This window comes from Danio rerio, chromosome 10, assembly GCF_052040795.2.
Source record: "Danio rerio strain M-AB ecotype USA chromosome 10, GRCz13ab, whole genome shotgun sequence".
NCBI classification, from domain to species: Eukaryota; Metazoa; Chordata; class Actinopteri; order Cypriniformes; family Danionidae; genus Danio; species Danio rerio.
The window spans coordinates 29,122,795-29,136,240 of record NC_141030.1 but is presented as its reverse complement, the minus strand read 5'-3'; the positions used below and the strand labels follow the sequence as shown (position 1 = coordinate 29,136,240).

Below are 13,446 nucleotides of genomic sequence, written 5' to 3'. Positions count from 1 at the left end.
CCTCCACTAATATTGGCAGCCTTGATAAATAAATATGCGCAAAGACTGTTGCAGTTTTTTTTAGTGTTTAACCTTCGGAAATTTTGCTCAGAATATGAACTCTGCTCTCATTGAGAACAAACAATTGCACATTTTTATAAAAAAAAAAAAATCTCTCTGATAAATAGATCAGTGCCACAAATATCGGTAGACCTATGAATCATATTAGTAAAATATTTTGAAGAATGATGTTTTACTTGGTGAACATGGCTGAAGAGGAACTTGTTCAACAATGACCTCCAGTTTCACATACACTGTAAAACCCAGCAGTCAACTAAATCAAATGAAATGAGTGTAGTTTACTCAAAATGCGACCCAAATAAACTCAAATGGTTTGTAGCAATCGGTTTCCTCAAACGGTTTGAGTTGTCTTAACTTATTGGGTTTTACAGTACTCAGTTGGTTTGAGTTCTCTTCATTTATTGGGTTTTACTGTGCTCAAATTGCTTCATTTACTCAAATGGATTAAGTTCACAGAACTCATTAGGATTAGTTTTTAAACTCAAATGGTTTGTGGCAATCGGTTTCTTCAAATGGTTTAAGTTACCTTAACTTTTTGGGTTTTACAGTGTATGAGGAAACACAAAGGCCAAACTCACTCATTCATTAACTAATTAAGTCAATCAAATCATGCTGTAATTAGAAACAAACAGAAAAGAAAACAGCAAAACACAAAAAAATGGCCATTTCCATTTCTCCTCTGACAGTCAGAGGGCGCTCTCACGCCGAAACACCCACAAAGAAGAAACCCAGGAAATCCCCATAATTGTTTTATAAACAGAAGATTCCATTGCTTTCATTGGTTCAGAGTCACTAATAATCACTGAATCATCTCACAGAAGGATTATTTCAAACACTTGACTTAAGATTAGTTCGTTTGGAGTAAAAACATGTTATTATATGTGGTAATTTCACCTGCAGCATTTTCTACACAGAGCTGTAGTTCATGAGAAGCAACGCATACAGTTTTTTTTTTTTTATCACGGAATAATCATCTTGATTGTCTGATTAAATGGATTTAGATTTGGAACACAGTTTTGCCTAGCATGTTAGTGAACTATTCCTCTGTGTAGTAAACGCTGCTCCATCTAAAACAACATGCTGGAGATTGACTAGAAACTGGTTTAGTGGCAAAATGTGCATGAAAATAGTTTTCGATTATTTGCCATGTCCTGACACGAGTCTTATCTATCACGAATAATCGACCAACAATTAGTCTCACATTTGAACCCCTTCATCCAAAACAAACAAAGACTTTAGTTTTTTATGTTAATATTCGTTAATTTTCCTTTGGCTTAGTCCCTTTATTCATAAGGGGTCGCAACAGCGGAATGAACCAACATATGTTTTACACATGCCCTTCCAGCTGCAACCCATGACTGGGAAACATCCATACACTCTCACATCACACACATACCCTACGGCCAATTCAGTTTATTCAATTCACTGATAGAGCATGTGTTTGGACTGTGAAGGAATCCAGAGCACCTGGAGGAAACCCACACGAACACAAGAGAACATACAAACTCCACACAGAAATGCCAGCTGACCCAGCCGGGACTCGAACCAGTGACCTTCTTACTGTGAGGCAACAGTGCAAACCACTGAGCCACCATGTCGCACCCTTATGTTTATATTTTGAGCAAAAAATGTACCTTTTGTAAGTAAGTGTCTTTTTTTTGTTTTTGTTTTATCACAGCATTCTTTGCTCATAATTGCCAGGCATGCCAATATCAGTGAAAGGCACTGTAAATGTACCTTGGAAAAGTATATAGTGATTTTCTGTGCTCCGACATGCTTCATTTGCTATTTGTCTGTTTCAGGTCTGCTGATGAGAAGCTCTGTGGGCCGTTTGACCATTGAACTGCACTCACTCTTGTCGAAAGCGGTGGTGTCGACTGGACTGGGATGAGACTGAGGTAACAGCTTGTCTGAATTGGACTGTGCAGTGTTTTCCATTGAGGATCTGACGGGTGTTTGGTCTCCGGAGCCGGAGGAGTGTGTGGCGTCTGGGTACAGGAGGGCAGACAGCGGGCAGTCTGGAGAGGAATATTTGGCCAGCACCTGCAGCTGCTCTGGTCTGAGGGCCGCTTCGGCACACACCTGCTCGTACAGGCCCGAGTAACTCTGCCAGGCCTTCAGCTTCAACTGATTCAGCTTGACTCTTTCAGAGGTCAGCTTCTCTCGCTCACATCGCTGCAGAAAACAAACAAAATACAAATATATAATATAAAAAACATACAAATGGAAATCCTTTTAATAGATCATTTAAAGTGTTATTATGATTATACTAAAGAAATGGTTGTTTTGGAGTCTCCTACAGTCGGTTTACATCAATCAATACAAACAATAGGGGTACAATATCATGGACAGAATACACTTATGAACATAATATGATGCATATTTGTCAGTAATAAATATAACAAGTAATGATTATTACTATAAATCATTTTCATTTGTTTTGGTTAATCATTTGCATAATGCATTTTTACAAATAGTCTAGAATCAGCACCATATTCATTGTGGAAATTATAACATCTAAGAATAAATATGGTTAAGTAGATTAGATTAGATTCAACTTTATTGTCATTACACAAGTACAAGTACAGGACAACGAAATGCAGTTAAGGTCTAACCAGAAGTGCAAAAGCAGCAAGTCCAGGATACAGGTATAAGTTATAAAGTGCAGTTATAGAAAAACTATGATGATATATACAGATGGATGTACTATCAACATTATGTACAGGTTGTATTAGCTTTGAACAGAGATTTACAATAAATTAATAAATGTACAGATTGTGTTTAATAATCAGAAGTGTGCAGATGGATAAACATAATTACAAATGTATATGTACAGTGAGTGTGTACAGTTTAAATAAATAAATCAGTGCAATGTAGTGCAATGAATATGTGCAAATTTTAAGTGTGCAAATGTTAAATAGTGCAGTGATTGTGCGGAGTATAAGTTAGAGGACAGTGGGGGGTGTATTAGGGGGGAAAAGAGGGGAAACTATGGGGGAAAGTGATTATTATTGTAGGAAATTGGATTCACAGATATAGCATATGCTGTTTTAGCACAATTTCAGACTTATTTGAAAAATTAAAATAAATTACATATTTTTTATTTAATAGTTTTTTGTTCATTAATGTATTAGTTTGCATTAAAACTGTAATGCAAACAGATGAAAGTTTGACCATTATTTTATATGCGGTTCAAAGACATAAATCTTACAATATTCATGCTTTTTAAGTGTCAAAAAAACCTGTCCAGGTCATCTTTTACCCCAAAATCAAGTAATAATAACTGTAAGATAAAAATATAGTAAAATACTATAAAAACTATACATAAACAATAGATACAGTGAGTGACACTTCAAAATGACCATCAATGCCACATGTACCACCGCTACATGTTTTAAGAGATTAAGGCCCCATTTACACTAATACGTTTTATTTTTAGTTTTAAAATGAAAACGATCTGCGTCCCCACTGCCATTTCACACAGCATTTCTGAACAACTCTCCGTCCACACCACCTTGCTGAAAATGCACATCACGTGACTACACACACACACACACACACACTGGCATGCACTGCAGCAATGAGAGCGGTGCACGTCGAACTGTTCATCAAGGATCTAATGTCACTATATTTGTTGAACGTGGTATTTAATTCATCTTGTTGTCTACAACTAACGACATATTCCCCGACTTTCATCTTCTGAATCTATTACTTGTTCTCAGGTAACATATTTTGGCTGAGCACAAAGATAAGTTAATAATTAATTTATGTAACTGCGTACACTGACTCTGCACATTTATGTCCTATAATGTATAAACTTATTCTACGTTATTCTTTTTTAATGGCTATTATTGATTATTAAAACTGATAGTGAGCAAAAGAAAGGGTATGTTTTGTATTTTTAATGAAAATGATAGGAGTGATGTTATAGGCTCTGTTTTGTTATAAGTATGCATACAGTGAAGATGACGGTCATATTAATATGTAGCTACACGACGCCACAACATTTTTAGTGTCTGTTAATTTGTTAATATCAAAATGAAGATAGGCAGTTCCTCATATATTGTTTTCATTTTATTGTTAAGAAAGTGAAACAATGTATCCAGGGTGATGTGAATGAGGTGATAAAGTTCTCTGTTCCCTTTGAAGAGTTACCCGACGTGTCCTCGGGTGTTTGTTTTCCATATTAAAACTTGTGAATTCTGAACTTACAAGGAGACGCTGCAGGACTGAACTTTGAGTAGGCTACTTAATATTGAGGAAAGAGCCACAATCAGGCGAACGTCTGCAGCCATGCCTCTGTTTTAAAATGTCTCCGTTTTCCCCCATCCACAGTAACACGAAGCAGCAGCATTTTAAATTGAAAGCGTTTCCAAAAGGCTCTATTTTTGGCGCTCAAATACTCCTGCGTAGTGTGGACGGAAGGCGTAACTTATGTTACTACTTATTAATAAGCAAAACTTATGCGTTTTCAAACTAAAAACGTATAGGTGTAAATAGGGCCTAAGAACAGGTTTTTAGGTGTAACAACAGCAGTTTGCAACTACGCCACCAGAAGGCACAAAGGGACGGGATGTAAACCGAAATAAATATACAGTAACTGTAAATAACCTGCTACTTGTAAATGAGGATGAAATACCGAAATAAAGCATTATAATTCCTTCATTAATCATTAAAAACGTGTTAACAAGCAGTATTATCATCGTAAACTTAAGTGCAATGAGGATTTATTTTGGAAATTAAAACTAAATAAATAAAAGTCAACTAAAAGGTACAAACATGCATACACAAATAAATAAATTAATAAATAAATAAAGCAGTGTTTTAACCTAATATAGAGAGATGTGCAGTGTTTGTTATTTTAAAGTGATAGGACTATGACGGTCAATAAAGAAGCTTTTTCATGTACAGCTTTTTCTTTGTACATTTTCCCAAAGACATTTTATTTGGATATTATTTTAATAAAAATTAACCTAACATAACTCTTTTTATTATCATTTGGATAAATATAGTTTTAAATATTATATGAGTTTTAATAACATTGTATTAATCTGACATATTATACTTAAATTATTATAATTACTACAAGTACAAAATTAATAGAAAAAAAATCATCTCTAATTTATCATTTTTGATTTGGGGGTGAAATATTGTTAAATTCACTGATAGACAAGCTGAAAAAACAACATTTATGAATAAAGCTGTTTTCGTGCAGTTTAAGCTTTTATCAGGCAAAAACCCTTACCAGTTTCTCGATTTCACACTCTAGGTTGTGTATGCAGTCGAGTTTGCGTTTGCGGCAGCGGCGAGCAGCGATGCGGTTCTTGCTGCGTCTGCGGATGTCATGAACAGCATCGAGCTGCTCGCGGCTCAAACTCTGCTGCTTCAGCATCTGCTGGAAGTCATTTCTGCTCAGACACACGATCTGATCCACAGAGAGCGGCAGCGCCATCTGGAGGAGAACAGGAGAAATCAAAACATTACATCATCTGCTACATAAATATGATTATTCCTGCCCAGTCACGGCTCCAGGTCTGTTGATACTCAAAGCACTATTATGTCAGCATTTATCCGCTCTGTGTTCAGTCACAGATAAATGGATGAATGCTTTCATTTAGGTTGTCCTTCAGGACGTCAACAGACTTTGACCTTAATGTGGGACTGATGAGTCATTATAAGGAGTGGATAGTACAGGTCTTGCCGGCTCAAAAGACACTAAATGCTACAAAGTTCACAAATAGTTAACAAATCAGGTGCACAGGTGCCAGGGTTTTGCTTGTTGATCCACCTACAACATTCTAAAGACTAAACGAGACGTTGGTAAAAGGCATGGGCTGATTTCAACCGCAGTTTGAAAGTTTTTTAATGCTGGTTTTGCAGTATTAAAAGTCAAGGTTTTAATACTGCCAAAATTTTCTGCTATTTTGTATCTACAGTATATATATATATATATATATATATATATATATATATATATATATATATATATATATATATAGTTAAAGTCAGAATTATAGCACCCCTGAATTATTAGACCCCGTTAATTTTTTTTTCCCAATTTCAATTTAATAGAGGGATGATTTCTTCAACACTTTTCTAAACATAATAGTTTTAATAACTCGTCTCTAATAACTGATTTATTTTATATTTGCCATAATTACATTAATTAATGTTTTATTGGATGTTTTTCAAGATGCTTCTATACAGTTTAAAGTGACATTTAAAGGCCTAACTGGGTTAATTAGGTGAACTAGGCAGGTTAGGGTATTTAGGCAAGTTATTGTATAATGATGGTTTGTTCTGTAGACAATCGAAAAAAAATTGCTTAAAGGGGCTAAAAATTCAAAACTGCTTTTATTCTACAGTTATTAAATATTTTATTCTTTTATTCTGCGTTTATTTCTAAACAATCTTCCCTCCATTAAACAGAAATTGGGGAAAAAAATAAACAGGGGTGATAATAATTCAGGGGGGCTAATAATTCTGACTTCAACTGTTTATATATTTTATAGCAGTTAAAATAATATCATGAAACCATGATATTTTTATCCAAGCGTATCTGTCAAAATTTTATAAAATGTATTACTACATATTAAAATATTTTTTATTAATTAGGCCAGTGAATAAACTGCTGTATTGCTGGATAATTCCTACAATAACAGCAACTGAAATTAACAATAGTAAGAATTGTATTATCATATATTAGTATTTACTATCATTATTATCAAATCCTGTCAATATTTTTTGTTTGTTTTAATGCCATTTCAGCAGCATTGGCTGTATGTATATATTGACTAATGTATAATTAGCAGTCGTTACAATTTCTTAATAATCTTTCATTGTACAAAAAGAAACAACTTCACAACACTAATAAAAAAACACATTTGACTTTTAATTTGATCAAAAATAACAAAATCATACATCAACACATTTCTTATCATTATACTTTTAATAAGTTATTTGTAATAACTGGTTTATTTTATGTTTAGGCAAGTTATTGTATAACAATGGTTTGTTCAGTAGACTATCAAAAAAAATAAAATAAATAAATTAGCTTAAAGGGGCTAATAATTTTGTCCCTAAAATGGTTTTTAAAAAATAAAAAAATACTTTTATTTGAAAAATATTATCAGACATACTGTGAAAATTTCCTTGCTCTGTTAAACATTTTTTAGGAAATATTTAAAAAAAGAAAAAATAAATTCTAACGGCTAATAATTCTGACCTCAACTGTAAATATATATATATATATATATATATATATATATATATATATATATATATATATATATATATATATATATATATATATGTGTTTAAATTAAAAACTAAACAAAACTTATTCCTCATGCTCATTCTATAAAGTGTTTTTGTCCATCAACACAAAATTAGATGATTGATCAATTAAAAAGACAAACCTTTCCTCAACAAACTGCTAAATCTGACGTATCATTCAAAAACCACAAAAACATATGTTTATGATTTCAGCTCATCTACTAAACAGCAGCAGTCCTCACCTCACGCACTCGTTCACTGCTGTAAGACTCGCTGTCCCCTTCCGTGTCGAAACTGTCAGAGTCCTCTCCTGACTGGTTAGACTGTACATACGGACTGCCCTGTGACACAGATCCCCCTTCTCCATCATGAAGTTGAGCACCCACTGCACCAAAGCTCAGCACAAACGGACACTCCACTGCTCGGGGATCCAGGTAAAAGCTTTTCAGACAGTTGAGACCGGAGGGTTTGTCCACCAAACCCAGGCCAGAAGGAGAAAGCTGACCAGAATCCGTCCAGAATGTGAGCTGTCTGGCCACCTCTATTTCCTCGGTACTCCTCTCCCCATTGCTTTGGTCTTCTTTGAACTCCATGTCTGCTCTCTTAGTGTGGTCCAATCCTGATTGAGGCAACATTCCCGGTTTATCCGAGTCTCCTGAGTCACACATAGATTGTGCTGATTCATTACAGGCTGGAAATGAGGGCTGGTCTGTACAAGGGTCAGGGTTTAGTGGAGAACACTCAGGCAGCAGAGAATCTTCATCCTCAGTGATTGGTGTTTTGTTGCTCGTGCAAGGAAGGCAGTTTAAGGAACAGTCGTCGGTTTTGTCAAGAGACATAGGTGTGGAGCCGCAGACATCCAGACAGGATCGCTCCTTCCCACAAGCGATCTGAAACTTGCGGTATTTGGGGCACAGGAGGGAGTAATCGGTGTCTCTCACACTGTTAAAGCTTTTTCCCACATCCTCAATGGCCACTGAAGGAGGACAGTACGGCTCTTTGCGTTTAGGCTGAAGCTGTGAGGGCTGAATTGGTGATTTGTCTCCATCAGTGGCATTATTGGGGTTGAGCTCAGCTCCTCGTGATTTGCAACATTTGATTTTGCAGCATTTCCTCTGGACTTTTGATGTACCTCTGTTGCTGTCAAAGAACTTTGGGAGCAGGAAATCAAAGCAGGCCTTGTCCAAGTTTTTAAAGCCGAGAACGGAGGCGCAGTTGCGGATTTCCAGCACGTTCTCTTTGGTGAAGAGGAGTTTTGAGGTGTAGGCGAACTCCAGCAAGGGTTCAAATCCCTCTGAGGTGATCTTAAATAAAAAATGAAAACAAATCAAAAGGTTTTAAAGAGCTCATGAATTGAGAAACCAAATTTTGATCTTGAATCTTACATCATTATATATATGCCATAAATGTGATGAAGGCAAACCTTCATCACATTTAATCTATAGCCCGTAATAGTATCTGTTTTTATGTTGCCAATGCTTATTTTTTAGACCTTAGTAACTTTTCCAATAATTACTAGAACTTATTCATGAGACACTAGTTCCTATCTGTTAGATGCTATTGCCTATTCTACAGATACTAGTGCCTAGTCTTTAGATAGTAGTACTTATTCATAAGATACTAGTATCTATTTAAAACAGGGGTGTCCAAACTCGGTCCTGGAGGGCCGGTGTCCTGCAAAGTTTAGTTCCAACCCTAATCAGACACAACTGGGCTAGTTAATCAAGCTCTTAAGCTGCGTTCACACTGGGCTTTTCCTCCCATAGACTTCCATTCATACGCACGCGAATGCGTCAGACCGGAAACGCAGGGTCATGCGCTAAGTTTCGCAGGTCGCCAAAATCGCATCACTTGACTGCGTGAGACCAATCGAGGATCAAAACATGACATCTCTGGACAGAAATTTACAACATGGAGCAATCGCTCGCTTTTTTTAATGTCTAATAATCTTGTTTAATCCTGCCCCTATTCGCAGCTCCGCACGACAGAATATCGCATGCTCAAACTCTAATGAGACCGCAGCTTTACTCTACTTTCTAGAAACATCCTTGGAGGTGAGTTGAGAGAAGTTGGAGCTAAAATCAGCAGGACACCGGCCCTGCAGGACCGAGTTTGTACACCCCTGATTTAATAGCTACAAATACTTATTAAATAGATACTAGTTCTTATTTATTAGATAAGAGTACTCATTTTATTAGTGACTAGTTTCTATTCTGATGTTACTTGTAACAAATTTAAATTTTTGCCGTTGATTTCTATGGGATCTGTCATTGATATATCAACTATTCAGTTTCAACTAGTATGTATTCTGGCTAGGATAAGTACATATTTTATGTACTAGTAGTTAATTATGAGGTACTAGTACTTATTAATTAGATACTAGTATCCAATTAATAGATACTAGTACTTAAGTATTAGATTATAGTACTTTTTCATTAGATACTAGTATCTATTTAAATTATGCTAGTGCTTATTAATTAGATACTTGTACTTAGGAAATAGATACTCCAATTTATTTAAAAGATACTAGTATGCATTTATTAAAATCTAGTACTTGTTTGAAATGTTTCTAGTAAAAAAAAAATATTTTACTAGTAAAATGTTTAATTGAACTTTACTTTTCCATTTGGACTAATCATGACATCAGACGAGTAAAAAAGCAGAACTGACTAGTAAAATAAGATTTGTCACTAGTAATAGTTATAAAAGACACTAGTGTCTAATAAATAAATACTTGTACTAATGAAAAACTACTAGAATCTATTAAATAGCAATATATGGTTATATCTAATATATTTGAGCATGTATCTACATATTTATAATTCCAATGGTTGAAAAAATAATACAATTTTTGCTTAATTTTGAAATGTATGTGTCAAATATACAATGTATTTGTTTATAAATGAAAATCAAAATATTAAAAACTTTCGAGGATTTAAGATGTTGAAACACCATTTTGGGAAAAGGTCTGTTGATTCTTTTGTCTCATAAATGTTTATTTATAAAATATTTCTGTCACAATTTGGGGACAAAATGCCAAAACTTGGTCATGGAGGGTTGGTGTCCTGCAGAGTTTAGTTCCTCCCTCTATTAGACATGGCTGAACCAGCTAATCAAGCTCTTTCTAAGAATACTAGAAACTCAGATAGGTGTGTTTAAGGAAGTTGGAGCTAAAATATGCAAGACACCGACCATCCAGGACTGAGTTTGGGCACCCCTGTTCTAAACCTTTGATTGTGTCTTTACCTCATCAGGAAGGTTGATGACAATGCTTTCGGGTGTATGAGTGGACACACGAGCACTGAAGTAGTCACTGCAGGACGCCAGAACTGCCCGGTGAGCCCGGAAACTCTGGCTCTCCGCCACAACAGTCACATCGCACAGAAGATCTTTCTTCCTCTGCTCATTCAGACACTGCAGAACATGTGAACTGTGCACAGACGACTGGAAGGTGAACTTAAATGACTTTGAGCTTTCCACCGACATCTTGAGTTAATCTGTATGGTAAAAAAAAAAAAAAGATTTACATGAGCTCAGTTGAAGGGTTCTGCCAAGTGTAGCCTATATGATTTGTTTACTGACAATATTTGGCTATGTAACTCTTATTAGACATATTAAGAAAGCATTATGACAGGCATATTAAACTATTTATTTACAGTTGTTGGCTCTATAAAAAACGATATATTTCAAGTTTATTGGAAAGTATTAAAATAAATATTTCAAGTATGTAAAGATAAAGTTTTGCTTGCTCCGACTCTCTGATAGGTGGATATCATTATAGGTGGATTAATATAGTTTTTTTTGCATTAACTAAATTATTAAACACAGTTGCTTTAAAAAGAAGTAAATGTAGGCAGTTCAGACAATCAACTACTAAACTCATAAGAGCTCTCAACTGGTTTGTCATTAATTTTAAAACTTAAGGTTTCTCTAGGGAGAAAAAGAAAAAGTTTTTTTATTTCCTGATGCATTCTATTTTTGGGATTCATTCATTTTCCTTTGGCTTAGTCCTTTATTTATCAGGGGTTGCCACAGAGGAATGAACCGCCAACTTATCAAGCATGTTTTACGCAGCGGATGCCCTTTAAGACGCAACCCAGTACTGGGAAACGCCTATTTTTAGGCTATAATTGGAATCTCAAACAGAGATTCGTTAACTGTAATAGGCTAAAAGTCAGATTCAAGTGTGCCGCTCTGAAACTGACTATTGATAAAGAGGGGAACTGGAAAAGGGAAAATCCAGAATGGAACTACAATGAAGTCACACTTTCTTTGTAAAAGTAAATGTATGTCACTATTTTACTCATGTTCCAGCAAATCTCAAAGCTTGTTGTTTTTTTAACTGGCCAATTTTGTGTTACGTTGCATAATGTCATGTATTTCTTGTTAAATGAACTTCTAGTTATAAAGGGTGCCGAATCACAGTCGACCAGTTATTATTAAGGCGCTCGCATACTTGACCACGTCATACCTCTCACACTCGCTCAACGGGAAGTAAACGACTTAAAAAACAACAGAACCGCCTGGGGAAGAAATGCTGTTTGTATCACTCAGTAGGTACGTGTTCTTACCCACGGGAGCTCCTTATCTCAGCTGTGTACAGAGAATTTGACCTAGTCGAGTCATGAGAGTTTATGTGTGCGCGCGCGCGCTCTTGTGTGTGTGTGTGTGTGTGTGTGTGTGTGGCGCAAGACAGTGCGCGCTCTCTGCTGACTCATTGGGTTTTGCTGATAAAGGATGAGCAAGCATTTTGTCCGTCTGTTCCTTTCCACTTAACTCATCGACTTTTAAAGGAACTTGGGTACCAGTTGCCTCACAGTTGAGCTGACGTACTTTTGATAAACGGACACTTTTGAACTCGTTTCCCTAATAATTTGTCGAGTAAAACAACTGACGCGCCTTTGATGTAATGAAAATGAACATTACGGTTGTGTAACAAAACCTAGTGAGCTGTCTACCTAGACAGCATTTAAGGCATGTCAAGCGCGCGCTTTAAATGCTCGATCGAAACATCGGAACGCGGTTATTGTGTACAAAAATGCTGCCTAGGTAGCCTATGTTTTGTAACAGCATAGGTCCGACAAAAAAATCTACATTTGCATAAAAGCATATTATCGCTTACATAGTCGTGATTATTAGAACTCATATGCGTAAAGCATGTAACAAAACAAACCCGAAATTAACCCTTTCAGACACATAACATTAAAAAAGACCACTTAAACTTCTCTAAAGATCTCTATTTTCAATATATTTATGTCTCTCGACATATATTTCTTTAAAAAAAAAGCACAATCGTTCGTATGTAGCCTACTCACCTGTCATATCACCGGAGAGTAATAAGTTGGATTTGATACTACATACTAAACCCAGGCTGCTTAAAGCGCTCACTTGTAACTATGAAAACAAGGAGGCGCTTGTGCTTCGCTTGGGTGTCATGTGACTTATGGCCAAAAAATGTTTTTATCCCGCCTTCTCAAGCGCTGACCTCCTTTCATTGGCTGTCTCTGTCCCGTCAGTCATTTACATCATGACTTTCTTGTATTTCCACAGACCGCCTTGGTTTTTACTGTACAGGCAGAGACATACATAATTTAACCTCCTCAGGCCCAGATTAGTCTTTACAGACAACCTTTGTGTATAAAAGAAGCCAAAATGACCTCTGAAATGTTATTAACTGTGTATTACCTTGAACAAGGGTGTCCGAACGGTCCTGTCCTGAAGAGTTTAGCTCCAAACACACTTGAACCAGCTAATCAACCGCTTACTAGATACACTAAAACTTCCTTTCAGGTATGTTGAAGCAAGTTGGAGCTAAAATCAGAAGGATCAAGTTTGGACACCCCTGATCTAGAATATTGTGCATTTGAACACCTTTAAAAAAACTTGGATGTATAAACAATCAATGGTAAAATCAATTCTTATATAGGCTAGTATATATTCATATTTAAATGAATATATAAAATATTGTTTAAAGTAATTTATTCACTGTCATAATTTCTAAGAAAATGTATATTTTATTATAATTACAAAAGTAGGTTATTCTAATAAATAAATAAACATATTTATTGTGTAACTATTTCCTGGTATAATGTTATGGTTATACACAGCATT

General features: G+C 35.6%; 1 protein-coding gene across 2 annotated transcripts; it reads right to left on the bottom strand.

The window, feature by feature from the left end:
- Positions 1 to 1,005: 1,005 nt before the first annotated feature.
- On the bottom strand, positions 1,006 to 12,733 carry bach1b (BACH transcriptional regulator 1b). 2 transcript variants are annotated; one of them, NM_001384147.2, is given in 5 exon segments: positions 1,019 to 2,235; positions 5,306 to 5,512; positions 7,578 to 8,639; positions 10,582 to 10,832; positions 12,651 to 12,733. In NM_001384147.2, coding segments are annotated over 4 exon segments (1,899 nt in total). In that variant the 5' UTR covers positions 10,822 to 10,832; positions 12,651 to 12,733; the 3' UTR covers positions 1,019 to 1,845.
- Positions 12,734 to 13,446: the final 713 nt, after the last annotated feature.